The sequence below is a fragment of the Scomber japonicus genome, chromosome 1 (assembly GCF_027409825.1).
Source record: "Scomber japonicus isolate fScoJap1 chromosome 1, fScoJap1.pri, whole genome shotgun sequence".
NCBI classification, from domain to species: Eukaryota; Metazoa; Chordata; class Actinopteri; order Scombriformes; family Scombridae; genus Scomber; species Scomber japonicus.
In genome coordinates, this window is record NC_070578.1 from 252,369 (window position 1) to 273,270 (window position 20,902).

The window sequence follows — 20,902 nt, forward strand, 5'->3', positions numbered from 1 at the left end:
GTTAACAAGACTTGGACGATGTTGAAGTCAGCTTTTGTCACAGTGCATTACAGCGGTGTACGACTGTCGTTCTATGTTTAGGCAGATCTTGACAACAGATCTGCATCCAATTCAAGGAAATCCTTATCCAAAGGAAATATGGTTTTAAAACACCAACGTTGAAAAGATATGAAGCCTTTAACTGAAAAAAACAAAGTAGAAAGTTGGTTTTCAGGCAGAGTTTCTGGCAGGTTTTAGAAATTCAAGCAGTTCAATGAATAGCCTGAAATGGTACAAAGGTAAGTGGTAAATTTGGCTTCTTCAAACTACCTACTGTTAATGGGGTAAGAGTGCAACATAATCAGGCAAACAAAGTATAATATAATAATATAAACATCTTACATACAGCACTCCATACAGGTTAAAAACAGGTAAACAGTACCTTCTCATCATATACGATGCCTGGCCGGATCTCAGGAGCCTGATAACCTGGTGTGCCCTCAACCCCCAATGCCCCTTCATGGAAGGATTGTCGTGAAATGCCATAATCAGACAGTTTAATATTGATTGGATCCTTCGCCTGCAATGAGACAAGCTCAGTTACTAGAAATGATGAAAACAGCAAGCCTGCCTGGTTCATGGCTTTATGGAAATTCACATACAGACCTCCAGAGACCACACCAAGATGTTGTCAGATTTGAGGTCACAGAAGATGATGCTCTTTCTGTGAAGGTATGCCAGCCCTGCTGCTATTTGATAGGCTACTTTAAATGTTAACATGTGACCAAGCGGCATGTACCTGGAGCCTGCAAAGACAAAGCATAGCTTCATGTTCCATGAACACACAAATAAAACAGGGTTTCATCCAACCTCAAGTGGGATATCACATGAAGAAGAATATCCCAATACGTGCCTTTATTTTTATGTTTCTCCTCCAGCACAGTGTTGAGGCTGCCCAGGGGGGCTAATTGCAGGGCGAAGCAGAGTGGATGGATGCTGATACCCACCAGGGAGACGATGCAGGGATGCTGAAGAGAGTGCAACATACTGGCCTCCTGGCGAAATTCAGAGAAGCTTCGACAGGCATCAGCTGACTGCAGGTGTTTTACCATGGTGTCTGAGGCAAAGAAGAGAGGAGCGAGTGCACCACAGTTAAAACTTACTGTCAAAAAACAGACTAGGTCTGTGCCCAGGAGGGATGCTCCAAGAGCACATATTGAGATTCTTAAGTCTACATTCTCTACTCAATCTGTGTCCTCCTTTTGCTGTCTATATGGCTATGTTCACACTGCAGTTAAAAGTGACCTGAATCCGATTTTTTCGCTCCCATATCTGTGACCCATATCTGATTTGTTTCTAACAATGTAAACAGCACAAGTCGTATAGTGTTAAGGTGCCTAAACATTTTATGGATTCTAGACAGGAAACTGAAATTGACGCCTGGCACTGCCCCTCTTTGTCTCTACTCAGCCTCGTTGTGAATTAGACGTCTTTGCTTCCAATTGAGGTCAAGAACAGTCCAATTATGATGCACACAATCAGAACATTAGAGAAAATTATGAAGTCCACTCAAAGTAAGGGTCCCACACCAGCGCTTTACCCCATTATACAGAACAAGGCCTTTCCCTCAGCTCTTGGTACAAATATATTTCAGTGCAGGTTGGTGATCTGTTTAAGGATGATAAATTGTTATCTTTTGAACAAATAAGAGCCAAATATGGTGTACCGTCTCAACATTTGTATGGCTACCTCCAGGTAAGACATTTTATTAATAGCCTAGATCTCTCTAAAGGCCAGCCAATAGCGTCAGTTATAGACTCATTCTTGTTACAATGTCACCATAATAGAAAAAGTATCTCCTACTTCTATAGAAAACTACAGTCCCTCAATTCATGTAACATTGACAAAATTATTTGGAGAGGAAGCATGGTCCAATACAGTGGTACCCTCTGTGTTAAATGCAAGCAGGAGGTTTGGTCTTACATAAATTGCATCTGGCGCTGCCCTGTGATATTTAAATTCTGGGGAAAAGTCTCACAGGAAATGAACTTAGTTCTTGGTAAGAACATACAAATACACCCTGGTTTGTTTCTACAGTATCTTTCAGGAGAGGGACTTTCTTCATCAAGTCTCCAGCAAAAACTCCTATGCAAGCTCCTTTTGTTAGCTAGGAAATGCATACTGTTTAAGTCCTGACTTCCAACTGTTAACCAGTGGTATGGAGAAATATGTTAAGTTCAACAGATGGAGCGCTTGATCTCAGTTTTAAAGGGGAATGAGAGGTATTTTACAGCAGACTTAGTATGCAAAGGTTGCTGCATTGTTGATTGGTGCCCCTCTTGCACCTCTGTATCTCCCTAATTTCCCAGATATTGTTTTTGTTTTATTGACTAAACTGCATATTCCCTGATTCATGTGTAATTTCTAAACTGTGAACTTTCTAAAAACTATCCATGGAAAGTTCAATATAGTGTTTTTTATTTTTTCTTTCTTTTTATTTTTTTTATGTCATTCTGCATGGTATATGTGATTTGCTTGTACAGTACCTACCATTTCTGTCATGTATGTTCCTTTTTCACTTAAAAAGAAGAAGAAAGTGCTTGTGTACCTGTATCATGGCTGATGGTCTGTTGTTGAAACCTTTTGAAGTGGAAGCGTTTAACGGCCACTGGCTGGCCACGGTATCGAGCTCGGTAGATGATGGTCCCACTGCCACCCTGGCCAAGGATGTTATTCTCTTCATCAGAGTACTCCAGATGGGTCTTCTCCAAAAAGAGCCTAACATGCACACACAGGTTTGTATAGAAATTTTAGTGAGGACATTCATTGACACAATGCATTCCCTAGCTCCTAAACCCAAACTCACAACTAAATCCATAACTCTAACCTTTACTTTAAATTGAACAAAAACACACAACCTTCACCTCAAAACCAAGTCTGAAACCTTAAACAGCCTGCTGAAGGTGTCTCAGAGAGGGAGGACCAGCCAAAACGCTCCCATTTAAAAAAGTGCACACACACACACACACACACACACACACACACAGACACACACACACACACACACACACACACACACACACACACACACACACACACACACACACACACACACACACACACAGACACAGACACACACACAGACACACACACACACAGACACACACACACACAGACACACACACACACACAGACACACACACACACACACAGAACTTTTGTTTATCATTAAGTCCCAAACCTTGAATAGACATTTTGGGATAACCCAGAGTCAGATGAGGAGACTCGTTCAATTTCAGTGGCTCCAGCTTAGCATAAGAGTGAATGCAGGGGGAAAATACTAGCCTAGCTCCCTAAAGAGACTATGCCATCCCAAAACTCCAAAGTTGTTTCATTTACACATTGTATCTTGTGTATTTTCACTTTTAGACAAAGAAAACAAGAACAATTGTGGTTTTACGAGCATTGGTATTTCTGCTGGGTGCAAGAATAGCACTCTTGATCTCAACAGTCCTGTTCAAAGGCTTAACATAACCTAGGCCTATATCTATATCTGAGATAAAACCCCAAAATGTCAGTTCCTTGGACCTTATTCTAACACCCACAGACTGACAGGTCAAGAAATAAACCTCCAGGTTAGGCAAACTTATTTATAAGAGATTAATGGTAATATTATTTCCCAAACTGTCTGTAAACATCTGTCAGTTTATAGACCGACTTCCTGCTTCAACCTTGACCTGCCTTAACCTTGACTTTTTCTTATGTTACAGAATAGTATTTTAAGTATCTCTCTGGCTTTGGACATCAGTCAATATCCTCAAAGTTAACACCAAACACTGACTTCCTGAAATGCATTGGCAAATGGTTATACTGAAAGACATTAATAATTGACACAAAATTTTAACTATACTTCAAAACCAGTATTGGTTTAAAACCAATCTGGACACACCTTCACAATGACGTTCTATTAAATATATGTATCAAAATATTCACATCTGTCGACACATGCACTGCAAAAACTCAGATTACCCTGAATCCTAACCTCAACATTAACCATGTTGTTTATTGGTCACATCTGGTAAATCTTGGGGAATTAAGCCTCTCTTCCATCTTCAGCTCTACTACTGTACTGTACTGTACTGTACTGTACTGTACTACACTGTTGGAGGTGAGAAGTCCAGACCAGGGCCAGATGATTTGTCTGGATTCTTCACCAACACTTAACTAAAACTCAACTTAAATAATTAATAGAAGTCTCAAAGTTTCTCAATAGTAATCACTGGAAAGAGTCAGTTGAATGCAAATAAAGCTTTCACTCTCTTTTGCAGGAACACTCTGATCACATTCACACCTGGAAGCTGCCCAGTACAACCACAGTCTGATCTGTTGGTCACTGAGCAGCTCCACTGGAGCATGTGGGGTAAAGGGCCTTGTTCAACGGCACCTAAATGGTGGTACATAGGGAGGGGCAAGTGCTGCTTCTTCACTTTCTCACCCAGATTCATCCTGCCAGTCCAGGGAATATAATACATAAGCTCACTTCTCTAACCTTTAGGCCACCACTGCCCATAAACACTGCTCGTAACATGAACAAAAGCCTGTGGCACACCGTGGGATCAGACTGAAGAAACTTCCCTTTCTTCCCCAAACGATGATAGTATCCCTTCATATCCCATCACAGTGTGATACATCTTCCATAAGCAATAACGCTGCAACCTCCCCCTTCTTATGCACAGTGTCCCTTTATTACTTCATAATTACTATTGATATGCAGTGGTAGTAAATCATACATGTGTGCCCCGTTTCCAGTTTTTTTTCTGATATCAGCTATTAGCCAAAGCCGTGTGGCAGACTCAGCTGCTTATCTCACAGTTACATCTGCAAGAGGCCTGTGAGTGAGTCCTTATTCTGACATCCAATTTGTGAGATCTTACAAAAGTGGGGGGCTCCCTCATGCAGCATAGCTCTTCCATGGAACTATGCAGGCTCCTCACTAATTAGCATAACCCTACTAGAAAATGGGGGGAGAAGAAAAGAGCCAGAACTGCTGATACCATCAAACGCAGGGGAACAGTAGGGACATTTTTTAGAACACACTTCAGCCTCAGGCTGCTTTTGCACAAATGACTAACATAGTTTTTTTATATCTTAAGTTGTCATTGATTCAGTTGTCATCTCCATAACAACTCCATAACAAAGCTTACAATTGGACCTTGAATAATCAAACCTTCATTAAAGTCAACACTTTGAACACTTTTAAATCAACTGCATGCTGCATACTGACGTTTACATGGTTAACTAATCTACTGACACCTTGCATTAAATTGACCAAAATACGCTATAAAAATAAAACATAATCCACACATCCCTCCTTCCTTCAATATCATATCTTAGTGTCACACATTCACCTCCAATTTTAAGTTTCAAATTGGAGGCAGATGACAAAGACTGTCTGTCCCACTTTGTAGTAAAAGACTACTGGCCTTGTGTGTGAACACTCACACGCAGCTGTAAAAGCAGATGACGTTAGCTGGTGGCACTGGTGGCATTTATTGCAACATCTTACATCTTTGAAGAATACAATACATTTGTGCAACTGCCCAAACATGTGGAGAGGCTGTTTAACTCTAGCAGCAAACATTTCCACGATTCTCTGCTATTTTACAGACACAGGGATTGTTGCGCAACTGATGCCAACATCTTTCCATGCACAGTGTTTCTGTTTCTGCAGCATACTTCATGGACTGTGTATACATGCATGTTTGAGACACAGACCAAATGCTTATTGTAATAGTTGAAAGAGTGGCCGATTCACTTGAGCCATGACAATACTGAAACTCTTTATACAGCCAAAGCCCAGGAGAATGGCATAGAGTCACCATGTGTGTGTTTGTGTTTGAGTGGCAGTTACATAATAACTTTTTTATTTAAATTTAAATGTATTCCAATCATAGACACGTGTGGCATTGCGTGGTAGGAGAAAAGCTGAAGCTTGCAGTGTTGAGAATTAAATTTATGATTTCACAGTTAACAGCACAATAAAACAGTTCACTTGTCATTTCTGAGTTGCTTTTGAGTGAATACAGCAACTATGTGCGTTTTATTTATAACTGCAATGAAAAAATGTATGAATTCATTACTGCTGTAATTTGTGCCTCTAACCTGCTTCTTCTCCATACCAGTGGCAGCTGAAGCTCATGGGTGTTTTAGTATTTTTAGCCAACTGTCAAAATGACAGGCAAAACAACAAACCAATGAAATCACTGGTAGTGGTGGTCATAACATAAACCTTTATGATGGGTATGTCACCCTGCAGAAGCCCATGTTTCTATGCTCAGTAACATTGAAAATATCGGTAAAAGAAACAAAAATATGAAATTGGAGTACAGAACCTACTGGGAACTTCCAGAACCCATTTTGCAACTCTATTAAACATAATAAAGTTTCCAGAGAAGAGCTTTTCACCCATTGACAATTCCACCTGTTTCTGATCCTGCCTTTCATCTCTCCAACTTTGTCTGAGTCTGATATTAAGCCAAGAAACACTTGCCAGTCAGGCCCACATGTAATCAACAGAGAACGCTTCCACCAGCTGTAGTATATAAAATGAAATTATCCATTGAAAAGGGTGAGAGGTTACCGTGCAGGAAAGTCAGTCATGAAGAGTTCTGGGACCAGCTCCTGGAGGGGGACTGGCTGGCCCGGGTGCTGAGGACAGATGATATGCTCCTTCCCCGCTGCAGCCAGCACACAGTCTTCCATGTTAAAGTAATGAACTCCTGGTGCTCCTCCTCCTTCATCTGCTCCATGTCCTGCTTTACCTCTGCCCTGTCCAGGCCAGGTGGCTGAGTGCTCGGTCTGGCTCTGCTGCCACAGTGGGGCACAAAGGGGACAGGGAGCATACTGCTCTATGAGGAGACTCCCATCACTCTCACTGGCTGTCAAAGCTACAAAATACACAAAGAAAGCAGAGTGATCCTGTTCATGTTGTTTACTGAACAGCTGATGCAAAAACAAATGTCAGACTCATGGTAGCTTTGCTCTCACTTCTCTAAAGTAGGTTAGACAGTAATAATACAATAAAGATGTTTAGATCAATTTAAACAAGTTATCTTTTCTCCCATCAAATGTTACTATGGGTGAGCTTCACTTAGATAGCTAGTTCCTAAAAAGGGAAGCACAGCTCAGTGTACTATTGATACTATATTCATACTACACTGCATAAAAGTCTGTAAAAGGACTGCCAAGTAAATGAAAAACAGACAATGAACCAAGCAACACAGGAACAACAACTAGGACAAGAAAATATGATTAGGCTCCATCAGAACTATTGGCTAAAATGTCTGTATAAAAACAGAAAACTTTTTTCCCCATCATACTTATGTGACTAATCAATCAATCAATCAGTCAATCATCATATCCCATTGAGCAGAGTCTGATGTGTCTCATTTTGTGATTGATTTATTATGATCATATATAATGTGTTATAAAGCGGCACTGCAGCAACTTAGTACTGTACATCTCTAGAGTTGGACAGATTAAAATAAAACTCTGCAGAAATATTGTGACTTCTAGTTCCTCAAGCACCAACAAGCAGTGATGTTGCTCATTGCAACAAACCCTCCCCTTACACCTATGTTGGCCACACAATCTAAGGGCCAAGTGTTTGGTTTGACCGTTCATGTTTGTCCATGGAAGAGGACCTGCTCCCTATGATTCAAGATTCAAGATGCTTTATTTGTCAGTCATCATGTTAGACATGTGAGCGAGATATAGTACTCAGGTCTCAGATACTAAAATAAATTAAATCTAATTAAAAACAAGCTAAAACAGGCTAAAACATCATATACAAATAAAACATAGTTAAAGTGACTGGTAGTTAAAAGTGCATCACAGACGGGTGGTTTAAAGTGCATTTATCGAGGCAGAGTCCGAACAGTTTAAAAGTCTCACAGCATCTGGGACAAAGCTGTTTCTCAGCCTGGAGGTTTTCGCTCGGATGCTGCGTAGCCTCCTGCCCGAGGGGAGAGGGACAAACAGTTCATGTGGGGTGGGTGGGGTCTTTCATGATGCGGGCAGCTCTGTCCCTGCATCTGCTGGTGTAGATATCTGCCAGGGATGGTAGACTGCAGCCGATTATCCTCTGAGCAGAGTTGACTACCCGCTACAGCGCTTGCTTTTCTGCCACCGTGCAGCTGCTATACCACACAGTGGTGCATGATGTTAGCACGCTCTCTACTACACACCTGTAGAAAGAGCTGAGGATGTTGGCATTCAGTCCCGCCCTCTTCAGCTTCCTTAAGAAGTACAGCTGCTGGTGGGCCTTTTTAATGACGTTTGTGGTGTTATCCTGCCAAGAGTTAGAGAGGTGCACCCCGAGGTATTTGTATGTGTGTGTCATCTCCACAGCTGTGTCATCGATGTAGAGAGGGAGGGGTGTGTTTCCCTTCCTTCTGAAGTCCACGATCATCTCCCTGGTCTTATTGATGTTGAGGATGAGATTGTTCTCCTTGCACCACTGCCTCAGCTCGTCCACCTCCTGTCTGTATGCTGACTCATCTCTGTTGGAGATGAGTCCCACCACTGCTGTGTCGTCCACAAACTTAACTATGAGGTTGCTGTCATAGTGAGCCCTGCAGTCATGGGTGAGCAGCGGGAAGAGTAGTGTGCTGAGAACACAACCGTGGGGAGAGCCGGTGTTCAGAGTAATGGGTGAGGAGAAAATGTCATTTATCCTAACAGGCTGGGGTCTGTTGGTCAGAAAGTCCAGTATCCAGTTACAGAGTGATGGGGCTAGATGGCATCAGCTGGGCAGCGGTTCTGCCTGTAAGCATACTGTTGAGAGTCAGATGTTATGTCAATGGACTCCTTAATGCGTGTTGCTACCAGCTTTTCAAAAGAATTCATTATTATTGGGGTAGGTGCGATTGGACTGTAGTCGTTCAGGCAGGACACTGTCCGGGCCTTTGGCACTGGGACAATGGTGGATGTCTGAAGACATGGTGGTACTATGGCCTGGGACAGCGAGATGTTGAATATGTCGCACATCACCTCTGAGAGTTGACTCGCACAGTCCTTAAGTACCCGACCAGGAACACCGTCCAGGCCTGCTGCTTTGCGTGGGTTTATCTTCTGCAGTGTGAGCCTCACCTCCGTTGCTGTTACACAGAGAGGCAGGTCGTCTGGCACGGGGGTGAGCCTGCTAGCTGTGGTGTTGTTGGAGGCCTCGAAGCGGGCCTAAAAGGAGTTGAGGGCCTCAGGCGGAGAAGCATCAGAGGGGCATTGTGTGTTTTTCTTGTTGTAATCAGTCACACATTTGATGCCCCTCCACATGCTCCGAGGGTCGTTTGATTGGAAATGTCCCTATATCTTCTTAGCATACTCTGCCCTTGCCCTCTTAATGCCTCCTGTCAGGCCTCATCGTGCTGCCTTGAGCGCTTCAGCATCCCCTGACTGAAACGCTGCGTCCCTCACCTTCAGGAGAGAGCGAACGTCAGCATTCAGCCAGGGTTTCTGGTTTGCAGGGATGGTGATGGTTTTGCTGATAGTGACGTCCTCTACACACTTTTTGATGTAACCCAGTACTGAAGATGTATATTCCTCTAGGTTCACATCGCCACTCTCTGCTGCGGCCTCTCTAAACATTTGCCAGTTTGTGGTTTGAAGCAGTCTTGGAGCATAGGAACAGCTTCATCTGGCCACACTGTGATGGTTCTCTGTGCAGCCTTCCTGTTCTTTAACACAGGGCAATATGTGGGGACCAGTTTGATGGAGATGTGGTCCGAAGAGCCCAGATGAGGACGGGGGATAGCTCTGTATGTCTCTCTCCTGTTCGTATACACTTTGTCAAGTGTATTGTCACCACGGGTAGCAATGGTCACATGCTGGTAACCATCGCTACCCGTGGTGACAATACACTTGACAAACTACTATGTAGTTCATCATTTAGGGATTGATGTGATTTGCTGAGTAATGCATTGTGTTCTATGTCACTGTATTACAGTATGTGTTTTAGAATCATGATCAAATGACCTGAATGAAGATAATGATGAATACATTTTGCAGTCAGTCATTTTGACCCCTGCCAGTGTGAACAAAATAAGCAAGAAAAAAGAGTAAATCCTATTGGCTGATACACAGAGCCTACAGGTCCCTCCCCAGGAAAGAAAACCCAGAGACACCACTTGGCTCATGCTTCTCTCTTTATGCTACTCTTCTCTTAACTTTTTGCTGAACTATTTATCCTTTGTTTTATTTTACACGCCAACCTTGATACTTACTTAGTTTTGTAATCCTTATTTCTTGTTGGCCAAGCGTGCACTGCAAAGCTATGAATGTACAGAAGTCTGCCAGAACTGTTTTTGATGTTTTTTGAAGTTTTTAACAAGTGGCCAGGCAGCATAGAAGCCAACTTGAATGATTTTCGTACTGCACTTCTTTCAGGTTTCTGGCTGCTCTCAATATCTTCTCCTGGTCTTGATAGTTAGGAAGCTTCATGACAGATGTTCTGGTGCTCCTTTAGCACAAGTGGTCATCATGCTTATTTCCACCATGGATTTTTTAGTTGGCATTAACTCCCCACAGAACCTCTTCAAGTATATCTATACCTTCAATATATTCAAGCTGTCTGCCTCTGAACCACATGGACTTCATCAGATTCATCATGTAGACAGAAATATTCCAAATGAATGCAAATGTTACTCTGTTTGTGTTGGATGTGTAAATAGGCAACTGTTTGCTAGAACAAGTGGGTATGTAAAAATGTATACAAAACAACACAAAATGATGCATCTGCATTGAGCATAAACATATTTAACAGTGAACGACTATTTGAGGGTCAGCTTTTTCTTCAAGCTGCCTAGTCAAAAGTAATAAGGCTTTTGGTTGGCTCATGTGAACATTATATTTATCCAAAACAATGCAAACATATAAAAAGGTCTGGCTGTTCCTTTATTACACAAGTTATTCTGGCGTGGAAACATTTTGAATGTAAAACATTTTGAATGTAAAACAAATGTAAAACAAAGTCAAACAGCAGGGTTAATCCAAACAGCAAACAAACAGAAAGCGGTGCACTGACCAGGAAACCACTGTTCGATCAAAGAGTTGACGTGGTCTGTGATGAAGGCCATGGCAGAGAAATCTCTCATATCTGATTGGCAGATGATCTTTATGCCTCCACTCTTCTTTCTCTTCCAGTTGATGTCTGATGACTCCACACTGCAGAGAGACACAGACATGTTACCACTTCAGTCCACAGGAAGCCATTCACCCTGCACACAGCAGCTGATGTGGAGCAGCAGGAGCCAACTAGTACTTCGGCTGAGACAGTTTCATTGAGTGGCTGGTAAATTCTAAAATCTACCAGCCACTCATTATTTTTACCAGCCACTTTTATATTTAAGCGTTGATGTGTATAGTACAATGCCTAGAAACACATTTTTATTGTACAAGACATGCACATAGTATTTCACAATCAGTACTTGTAGTAGTAGTTGAATAATTGATTATTCAGTAATTATTACCAATGAATGATTAAACTATCCAAGTGTCATCTACTAGGTCGTGAAATAACAGGAAATGAAGTCTGAATAGACTAAGTGGTTCAAAATAAAGGTTAGATAGTTAGAAATCTATATCAATATCTCCCTGCAACTACAGGAATTTACAACTCATTTCATATGTTCAACTGCATTGGACCCACACAAAGGAAGTGGAAATTGCATCATTAGGTGATTAGAAGGTTAGTAATATATAGCAACAGACATCCCAACCTGCAAAAACACTGGATGTCGGTCCGGGGGGGGCTGATTATTCTATATGCAGCAACACAGAGCTATAAGGGCACTGTGTTGTCACACTCGCTGCATTTATAGTCACACAAACACACACACGTGTGCACTCTTGCTCGCTCCAGATTCCGGGAGATTGTATACTTACCTTTTCAGAAACATGGCTACGTAGCAAAATTAGTGATGATGAGATCAAACTGGGTAATTACATGCTATATAGAGCGGACAGGGGCACTAGAGGTGGACGTGTGGCTATTTATGTTTCCTTGCACTTTATTTCTGAAATTGCCACCCCTAAAGTACTCCCATCTTTCTTTGAATGTCTTTTTGTTGAGTTAAAACTTCATGAAAATAAACATCTTATCATAGGTAGTATTTATAGACCCCCACCTGTCCATCCTGACTCAACCAAATGTATTTTATCCACTCTCACCTCATTTGATCACCCGCATGAAATGATTATCCTAGGCGACTTCAACTGTAACTGGCTTGATCGCTCCTCACCTAATGACAAAAACCTACTCAAAAGTATACATTTAACTCAGTTGATCAGTGAGCCCACCAGAGTTGACGCCAGATCTAAATCATTACTAGACTGGATCCTCGTAACCCACCCTCATAGAATTATTAGATCTGGCGTTCTCTCTGACTGCTTCAGTGATCACTCTACCATCTACTGTGTATGGGAAATTAAATCTCCTCGCCTTCCTCCAAAATGCATTAAAGTAAGACAAAGTAAGAATCAATTTTGACAACTTTTTACATGATTTGATTACAATACACTGGAACAGATTTCAACTTATACCATATATTGAAGACGCCTGGAATTATTTTTATTCTGAACTCACACATGTTATTAACCTCTTAAGCTCTAGGCTCTTTTTTAGGTTCCTGCTCGAAAATGACATACCCAAAATGAATAGAGTATATCTCTGCATCTACAAGGTCTATTCGAATAGTTTTGGTGTCATAATAAAGAGAACACTTGACTTACTAAAACCAGCGTTTTTTGCTCTCAAGTACAACTTTTCATCACAAAACTTCGAAGGTAAGACAGAATATCTGTTAGTCGCTGTAAATAAGTGGTTGTTTACCTTTGTATTCTTTGGCTGCTGGTTCACTGAGTTTTTAATAATGGTACTGTTGAACTCGCCAGGGTCTTAGCTTTCATATGAGATGCTATTTGTTTGTGTACCATGAAGTATCAAAACGGTAGCAATGGAAATGTGGAGAGTAGGTTGACTTTCTGACGCTATTCGGATTTTGATATTTGATCATTAATATGCTTGGTGTTTGAGTTGTGTTTGGTGTGTGTAAAAATGACTTATATGTGCTTGTAGCGGAGTTTCTCTTATTTAATTTGATGTGCAGTATGACTGTATTGCTACATAATTAGGGCAGCGTTTTATGCCTTTTGCTGCGGAGAGTTTTCACGGTCCCCCTATTGGGGGTTAATAAACACGCCCCATGGAAAGAAATTAAGGTCAAAGGTCAACATTTACCCTGGATCAGTTCTGATCTGATTAAAGTAGCTGTATGTAACAAATATATTCAAAGTAATCATAAAATAGCCCTAAAATGTCACAAGACATTAAGGAATCATGTTAATTTCAAACACTGATATCACTGACAGTAGTAATCCAGCCAGAATATTCACATATGGAAAGCTAAGTGGCAGCCCACAAGTAATGTTGTCAAGTCAGTAGCGTTTCAGCAGCCAGGTTGCCAGTTGCCACTGAGCTGCAGCTACGAACACTGCAGATAATGTCTGATGTTACAAAACCAAAAAAGCCTCATTATGACTCTCAAATATGTTGTGACAATTTGAGAGAAAAAAACAAGGGTTTGCATAGGAGATGCCTTTGAAACATGGAGACAGCTGGAGACGGTTACAGCGTCATACAGCACTCAGCTGCACCTGCTGATACGGAGGAGAGGAGGAGCTAACTCACTGTATGTGTGTGTGACGGTGACGCTCTCCTTTGCTCTCAGACAGTCTGTTCAATGCGGGGATATTAAACTTTATTCCGCCACCCTGTTATTTATAAAAGTTCAAACCCTGAATGGAGGACAGAGTTGCTCCGTCAGAGAGCGGCTACAAGACGATGTTGTAGCTGTGGTGGAGTGAGGTAGAGAGGATGAAGAGGGAGGTAGAGAGGATGAAGAGGGAGGTAGAGAGATACAAATCCATTTGTCACAGCTCTGATTAATTTAATAATTAGACTAACATAGAGGTGAGATAGTCTTCATCTTTTTGTGAGTGGTCTATACCTTTAGAAATAAATGTCAATGAATTTAAGGGTCCATTGTTGATTTATAGTCTGAGAATGAGCAAGATGGTTCACCTGGGAACGGTATGATGATCAAATCTTCATAAGTGATGCTCTCCTGACTTTATTGGTCATCACGGTACCTTGACTGAAATGTTTCCCATTGACAAGCTCCCATAGCCAGACTCAACTGTCAGAAAAGGGTTCAGATGTGTTAAGATGTTTTGTTATAAACTTCTTAGATGTGAAATTAAGTTTATGGTTTCAGTTTAAAGTCTGTGTAAAGTAAGAATAAATATGTGTTCTGAGTTTGACATACTACAGAAAAGTGTGTTGTTAACCACCCTGCCAAATTTGAATGAAAAATTGCCAAGAGAGCTTTCTGCTGCTAACTCAGCGGCTAACTCAGCTAACTGCAGGCTGTAGTAGTAGTAGTGTGTGCTGAATGTATTTATACCTCTACAGCAGCAGGGGTGGGTTTATTCAGACCCGACCACTAAATCCTGAACACAGAAATCTTGAAACACAGTTTGTGAAGCCTAGCTCCACAATTCAAATCTAAATGGTTGAAATGCTTTTTACACCTTTTTTAGAAATACATTTATGACCTATTTAATGTGTTTAGAAGAAAATGTCTGATTCACAGTTTTAAGAGTAGAAAATGATAAATAAAAAGATTTTCTAAAACTAAGCACTGTAAGAAGTGCAATCAAAAGTTTTCTGTAATGCACTTTATTTTAAAATGCCATCTTTATTTAACATAAAATGTTTTTATCTTGTACTTTTTTAATACTTATTTTATTATTTATTTGAATCCCACAAGATGACTTTAAATACAAATAAATGAATTCTACTGTATTTATGTGACAATCTAGCCACTAAACACAGATGCTGATGGAACAACAATTCTACTTCAAGGTACTGAAAAATAACATGTTCTGGACCTTCACTTTAGGAAATTTTCACAAATTGAACCTCAGTGAATTTTCATTGAATACTCCTGTTCTAAACTGTCAAATCCCTTTCATCACTCACGCCAGCAAAGGTGATCTCTGCTCTGTCCCTGCATCCTGCTCCTGTCTCTGACTCACTCTCATGCACCTAGATGTCAGGAGAGGTGGTGGAGTGATCATTATTTAGTGAGCAGTATCTATTATTTTACCTTTATAATCAGAACAAGTTATACTGAATGTAAATACAACTGTCAACAGTCTGTGAAGATGCAAATTTACCCAAAGTCCCCAGCAGCAGGTCAAAGATTGCTCCTCAAAAAGTAGAATAATTGTCAGTTTTATGAGTCAGTTTATAAATGAGTCAGCCAGACTTGTTTCAGTCAGCTCCTGTCCATAAGAGACTCAGGTATAGTTAGCTGAAGTTAACTGATTATTACCAGTGATGAATTACTCTCCTCTTCTCTATGTCCATGTTGCCTGGGGGAACAAACATCAAACCCAGAGCCTGTCCGCCAAAAACAGGCTAACCAAATGAAAACTAACTGCCCTACGCGCTTCTTGTGCCTACACGTATGTGTGTATCAGTAGTAATGAAAACGTAATAAAGTACTGATTTTTGACATGGTAAAAATGGGGGGATCCAAACTAATAGTTTTTAAAAGATAGTTCAGTATTATGTTTGACAGCATGAGGTGTAATGGCAGTGGCATGAGTGTGAGTGAAAGTCATTTGTGTGAATCTCACTCTGATTGTGTGAGAGTCGACAGCTCTGTGTGTACCTTAGGAACAGAACCTCTGTGACTTCAATGCTATGGCTATGATCATAATGCTGCTCCTGGATCAAAACAACCAATCAGAGCCAAGAGGAGTGTCTGAGAAATGTCAATGATGCTGGTGCACACGCTGCTGACAGCCCCCTCCCCCACACAGGGTGGGGGAGGGGGCTCTCCCATGACACGCCTGCTGTGCTCTCACTAAGTCAGAAAGGCTTCCTCTCTCACTGTGGTTACAAGCCTGCTTGTGCACAGCAGGTTCCTATTTGGGGGAGGGGCTTTGAAGGCAGGGCTGCAGCACAGCATAGAGGAAGAAGGAAGGACCTGAAAGTTGTACTTGTTCAAATTTTCTGGCTAAGTCCACTTTTTTGTCAAAACTACATACTGTAGCTCTAAAGATTTCTCTCATTTAATTACTAGACTCATCCTTATAGCCCCAGCTCTGACCTGAGGTAACCTCCATCAAACGTGACAAGCAATCCCTCCTTCCAGTAGACAGTTTGGCTACGTCGGACTCTAAATGTGCTGCAGCGGTTCCTCTGTTGGGTTCCAGCAAAACTGTAGATCACAGAGTTCCTGCTGCACTGGCCTCTGGTGTGTCTTTTGGGCTCAAATGACTGTAATAACAAGACAAGACAATTCAGGCAATTAATTTAAAATGTTTACACAAGTGTTGTGACTGATGAGTGTGATGACTGATGAGAATCTGCTGTCTCAGTACCTGCAGGTCCATCTCCGTGAGGCTGATGAGCATCCTGGCAATGAAGCGCTCCCAAAACCCAGCAGGAACAAAGCTCATTTTAAAAAGGCGCTGCAGGGTGTTGTTGGTCTGTTGGCGGAAGCAGTGAATGTCCATGGCAGGCTTGGGGGGAAGGAGGTGGGGCAGAAGATAGCTATAGCAAAAAGAAAGAAAACATTGGGAAAACATTTAAAACTTGAAAAAGTTTGAAGAAATGCTAGGAATGCTGCCTGCTTGCACCAGGTTAGTATTGTTACTAACTGCTTGCTGTCAGATTAGCTACTACTTTACATTTTTAAATGCACATTATGTAATTTCTGCCGTTAGGGTTTGCTCAATCAAAAATAATAACAAAGGTAGGATTGGATCATGGGAGTTGTTTTATTAATTGTTAAACAGTCACTTTCTCCCAGTAACAAATCCCTCAGAGGTTTTTATTGGGAGTGGAATTATCCAAAGAGTTCTCCTCCTCTCCAAAAACAAATGTACACAAGGATTAAAACCAGTGAAAATCCTGAATAAAGCAGTTTCATGTAAAAAAAAGAAAAAAAAAGAAAAAGAAAAAGTCTTCTTCTTAAATGCTGTTTGACAGTACTGTTAGTGCTGTTTATCTTGTGTGTATGAGTTGGTGCTGTGATGAGTTGTTGATGTGATGGTTGTCATCTTGTGCATGTTTACTCTTTGGTAGATGTGGCACGATGTCATTGACAAAATGTTACACGATTCAAATTACGATTTTTCTGGGTTTGAAAATAGTTGGAAACATTTGGTATAATGTAGTACACAATTGATTGTACTGTACTGTATTGCAACAGTAACTACATTTCTTGATGTCCACATGAATATTTTACAGTACTTCATTAACAAAAACTACATATCACAAGTGTTTGTTAGATGATTACTATAGGTTCAAAGGATTTGTCAGGGTGTTGTACTATGGCCTTCCAGAAACACCAGAAACCATTGCAGCTGGAACTCTGTGTGTAATAGTTGCTGCTGGGGTGTTTGGGATGGTTGCCATCATGGCATCTGGCTGTGTTCATGGTGGATCTAAGTGAGTATTGCATAGTTACCACTGCTGGGGTAAAAAAACTGCCTCTTTACTGGGACAGAAATGTGTATGTTCAGCAGAACAAGCTGGTACAACCCCTCCCTTTCTGCCTGAAGCACTGCAGTTGGTCACTTCCTGCAGGAGCTGGCAGTCAGGGAGGGTTGCATATACATTTCTCTCACTTTTGTGTATCTTTTCCTTGTATCTTAGTCCCTCTCACTATGGATGCATGGAGAGGACACATGGAAACAAAGAGAAAAAATGTTTTTAGAGTCATAAGACGTCCTTTCCTCCGAAGCGTCACGTGAAGTAACGTCTGTTTCTTATGATGGCAGCAGCTGAATACAGTGGTATCAGCTATCAGTCTTTTTTTTTCTCAACAGCTGCAGTATTGGAGTTTGTTTAAACATATAGGCACTGTGCTAAAATTAATAAAAGCACAGTTATCACTGACTTTTCAACTTTTCCTCTCTGCAGTCTGTTATATTATATATTATAATACCTGTTTGACAAACACCTGCACATGGATACAAACCTGCATTCCTGCTGTGTCCTGCACAGAGACATATGAACCATCACTACTGGCAGAATGCCTTTATATCATTTATTCAATCTTTGTGTCTGTTATTGATATCCTGATTGTGAATGCATTATTTAATAACACAGAATATGATCAGTGTCTTTTGAACACAGACAATGGTTTATTAAACTAAATGTTTCAGGGAAAATTGATATGATGTAACTCATATCAAATCCAACACTTCACCTCACATGGAAATTACAACAAATGATGTAAAATATAAATGTCCAACGAAAAATGAAGAGTGTGTGACCTTTTTCTTTTTGGTGGCGATTTTTTTTTTGTTTGGCCAGGGAGTGTATAATATCCATCCACAATAACAGTTGAGGGGGAAAGTAACAGATAATGAAAAGGAAAATCTTTCTAATGAATGAGGAAAGTTGTTTATGGTTCTTTTCTTGATCAAACAGCCAATTAACAGATTTTTAACTAGATGGTTGAGGCAGATGGCCGCCCACTCTGAGTCTGGTTCTGAGGGTTCTTCCTGTTAAAAGGGAGTTTTTTCTTGCCACTGTTGCTCATGTGGGAATGTTGGGTCTCTTTAAAGTTAAAACCTGAAGAGTTTGGTTTAGAACCTGCTCTATGTGTAAAGTGCCTTGAGATAACTTTGTTGTGATTTGGCGCTATACAAATAAAGATTGATTGATTGATTGATGGTGAATCAGAAAACAGAATATAACACTTGGGAGTGTTATAGTTTATTCTGCTATCTACACTTCAGTGTCGAACTGCAGTGATGTAACATATCAGTCTGATAAGCTGCAGTGGCCAATCAATGAATAAAGGGGCATGTTGGCTGGTAAAAGACTTCTGTGGAGGCTGCTCTCCTGTTTCCTTGCTCATAGCTGCTCAGACGTCCCTCCTTGCTCTTTGAAGAGACTTGGGACAGCCATCAAAATGGTGGTTCAGAACATCTCCCGGTTCAGGTGAGGATTGAGGAGCGAGGAGACGTCAATTAAGAGACTTGAGACTCTCTCTCTCTCTCTCTCTCTCTCTCTCTCTCTCTCTCTCTCTCTCTCTCTCTCTCTCTCTCTCTCTCTCTCTCTCTCTCTCTCTCTCTCTCTCTCTCTCTCTCTCTCTCTCTCTCTCTCTCTCTCTCTCTCTCTCTCTCTCTCTCTCTCTCAATAAATCATTTTGACTGAACCTGACTTGTCTCCCCGCTTTGTCACATGCATTGAGCTGGTTTGTGACATAATACATACATAATAAGAAACCTAAAATGTACTATGGGAAAATTAAATATCAATGTCAAGACTGTCCACTTATTAGGCTAAAATGAATAAATGATTATTTACCTGTTGTTGGCCACAGGCAGAGCAATCTCAAACTTGGCTAGAAACTGAAAATACTGCTCCTCTGTCTGTTGGGTAAATCCTGTTCCTACTAGCAACATCTGCAACAACAGACAACACAATAAGTTAGTATCATTAGCTCACCAAGCCAAAAGATCCCCACACACACACACACATTTTGTCAGCTGCTTGCTAAATCTCACTCTGAGGTCATAAGCTTGAATCACTCCGTTCTTTGCTACAGAGCGAGAAGACTTGAGGTGTATGATCCTCTCCAGGCACTCTGACAGCCACACAGGACACAGGAAGTAGAGAGTACAAAGGCCATGGCTGGTGTCAGGGAAGTGCAGCAGTGTCCCCGTCTCTATCAAGAAGTTGATGGCTGGATGTGGACACAATGCAAAGAAGAAGATAGCAATGAGTATTAACTTCCCCAATGAATGGTGTAGTTCCTCTCAAAAACAGATCTATTCACAGATGTTATGGATTAGCTCACCAATATTTAAATACTGGAAATACCCTTTCGTGCATTTTGATATATTCCTTAAAGGTGCAATTACTAAGATTTGGTAGGTGGCTGTGGCTCAGGTAGAACGAGTCATCCACAAATCAGAGGATCAGTATGTGTCCTTAAGCAAGATACTCAACCCAAATTGATGGCTGTGCAAACGATGTATAAATGTTAGTTTCCCCCTGATGAACAGGTTGGCTCCCTGTATAGCAGCCCTTTTGAGTGGTTGGAAGAATAAGTACAGTCCGTTTACATTGTCTGATCAATTTGCTGCCATCTGGGAAGCACTACAGATCACTCAAAAGCCAGACGAACAGACTAAATCACAGCTTTTCCCTACAACAATACTCACCTTGAACAGATTAAAATACACAAGATAAATGTTTCTTTTAATGTGGGACAACTATCGTTTCTAAATGCGCATTATAAACATGCAATTTCTGACAGCAGATTTAACTGCTACTGAGGCCATTTCTACATTATAAGACCATCAGATATGCATCTAGATACATGGGGTGCAATGCAATTCAGGCATTACATTTTAAAATGGAACGATTTGATTAAATTCGGTAAAATTTCATATAGTTTTACTGGGTAGGATTGGATGGGAGGTGATTTCTTTAGATAGGTTTGTCTCTCTTTGTTATACAAAGATGCAGGAACTTTGTTCTCTATTTTAATGTGAAAAACAACACATTTCGCAGATCTTTAAGACTTCAGATCTGAGCTCATACTGTGTTCCTGCCTCAGTGGTACACTTTGACACATTGCGCTTCAACATCTGCTGCTGTCAGTTAGGTCAGTTTAGTCTTTTCTTTCTCTGTACTATGTATAGCAGTAATATCAATAATCAATTATTTAGCTACAAATGCAGCATTATTCCATTGTTCCATTCTTCTTGTAAAATCCAAAGTGAGAGAGTGGGAGAAAGAGAGAGAGAGAGAGAGAGAGAGAGAGAGAGA

The 20,902-nt window shown here is 40.9% G+C and overlaps 1 protein-coding gene across 1 annotated transcript in view; it reads right to left on the bottom strand.

The window, feature by feature from the left end:
• Window positions 1–20,902, bottom strand: part of lrrk1 (leucine-rich repeat kinase 1) — a 101,066-nt gene that overhangs the window by 23,529 nt on the left and 56,635 nt on the right. The window contains exons 20-29 of the mRNA XM_053319227.1: window positions 19,633–19,811; window positions 19,433–19,530; window positions 16,489–16,660; window positions 16,215–16,384; window positions 11,060–11,199; window positions 6,620–6,926; window positions 2,588–2,757; window positions 893–1,096; window positions 646–785; window positions 422–559 (exon numbers count right to left, since the gene is read on the bottom strand). Of these exons, the coding sequence (XP_053175202.1) occupies window positions 422–559; window positions 646–785; window positions 893–1,096; window positions 2,588–2,757; window positions 6,620–6,926; window positions 11,060–11,199; window positions 16,215–16,384; window positions 16,489–16,660; window positions 19,433–19,530; window positions 19,633–19,811 (1,718 nt within the window). The remainder of the gene's footprint in view (window positions 1–421; window positions 560–645; window positions 786–892; window positions 1,097–2,587; window positions 2,758–6,619; window positions 6,927–11,059; window positions 11,200–16,214; window positions 16,385–16,488; window positions 16,661–19,432; window positions 19,531–19,632; window positions 19,812–20,902) is intronic.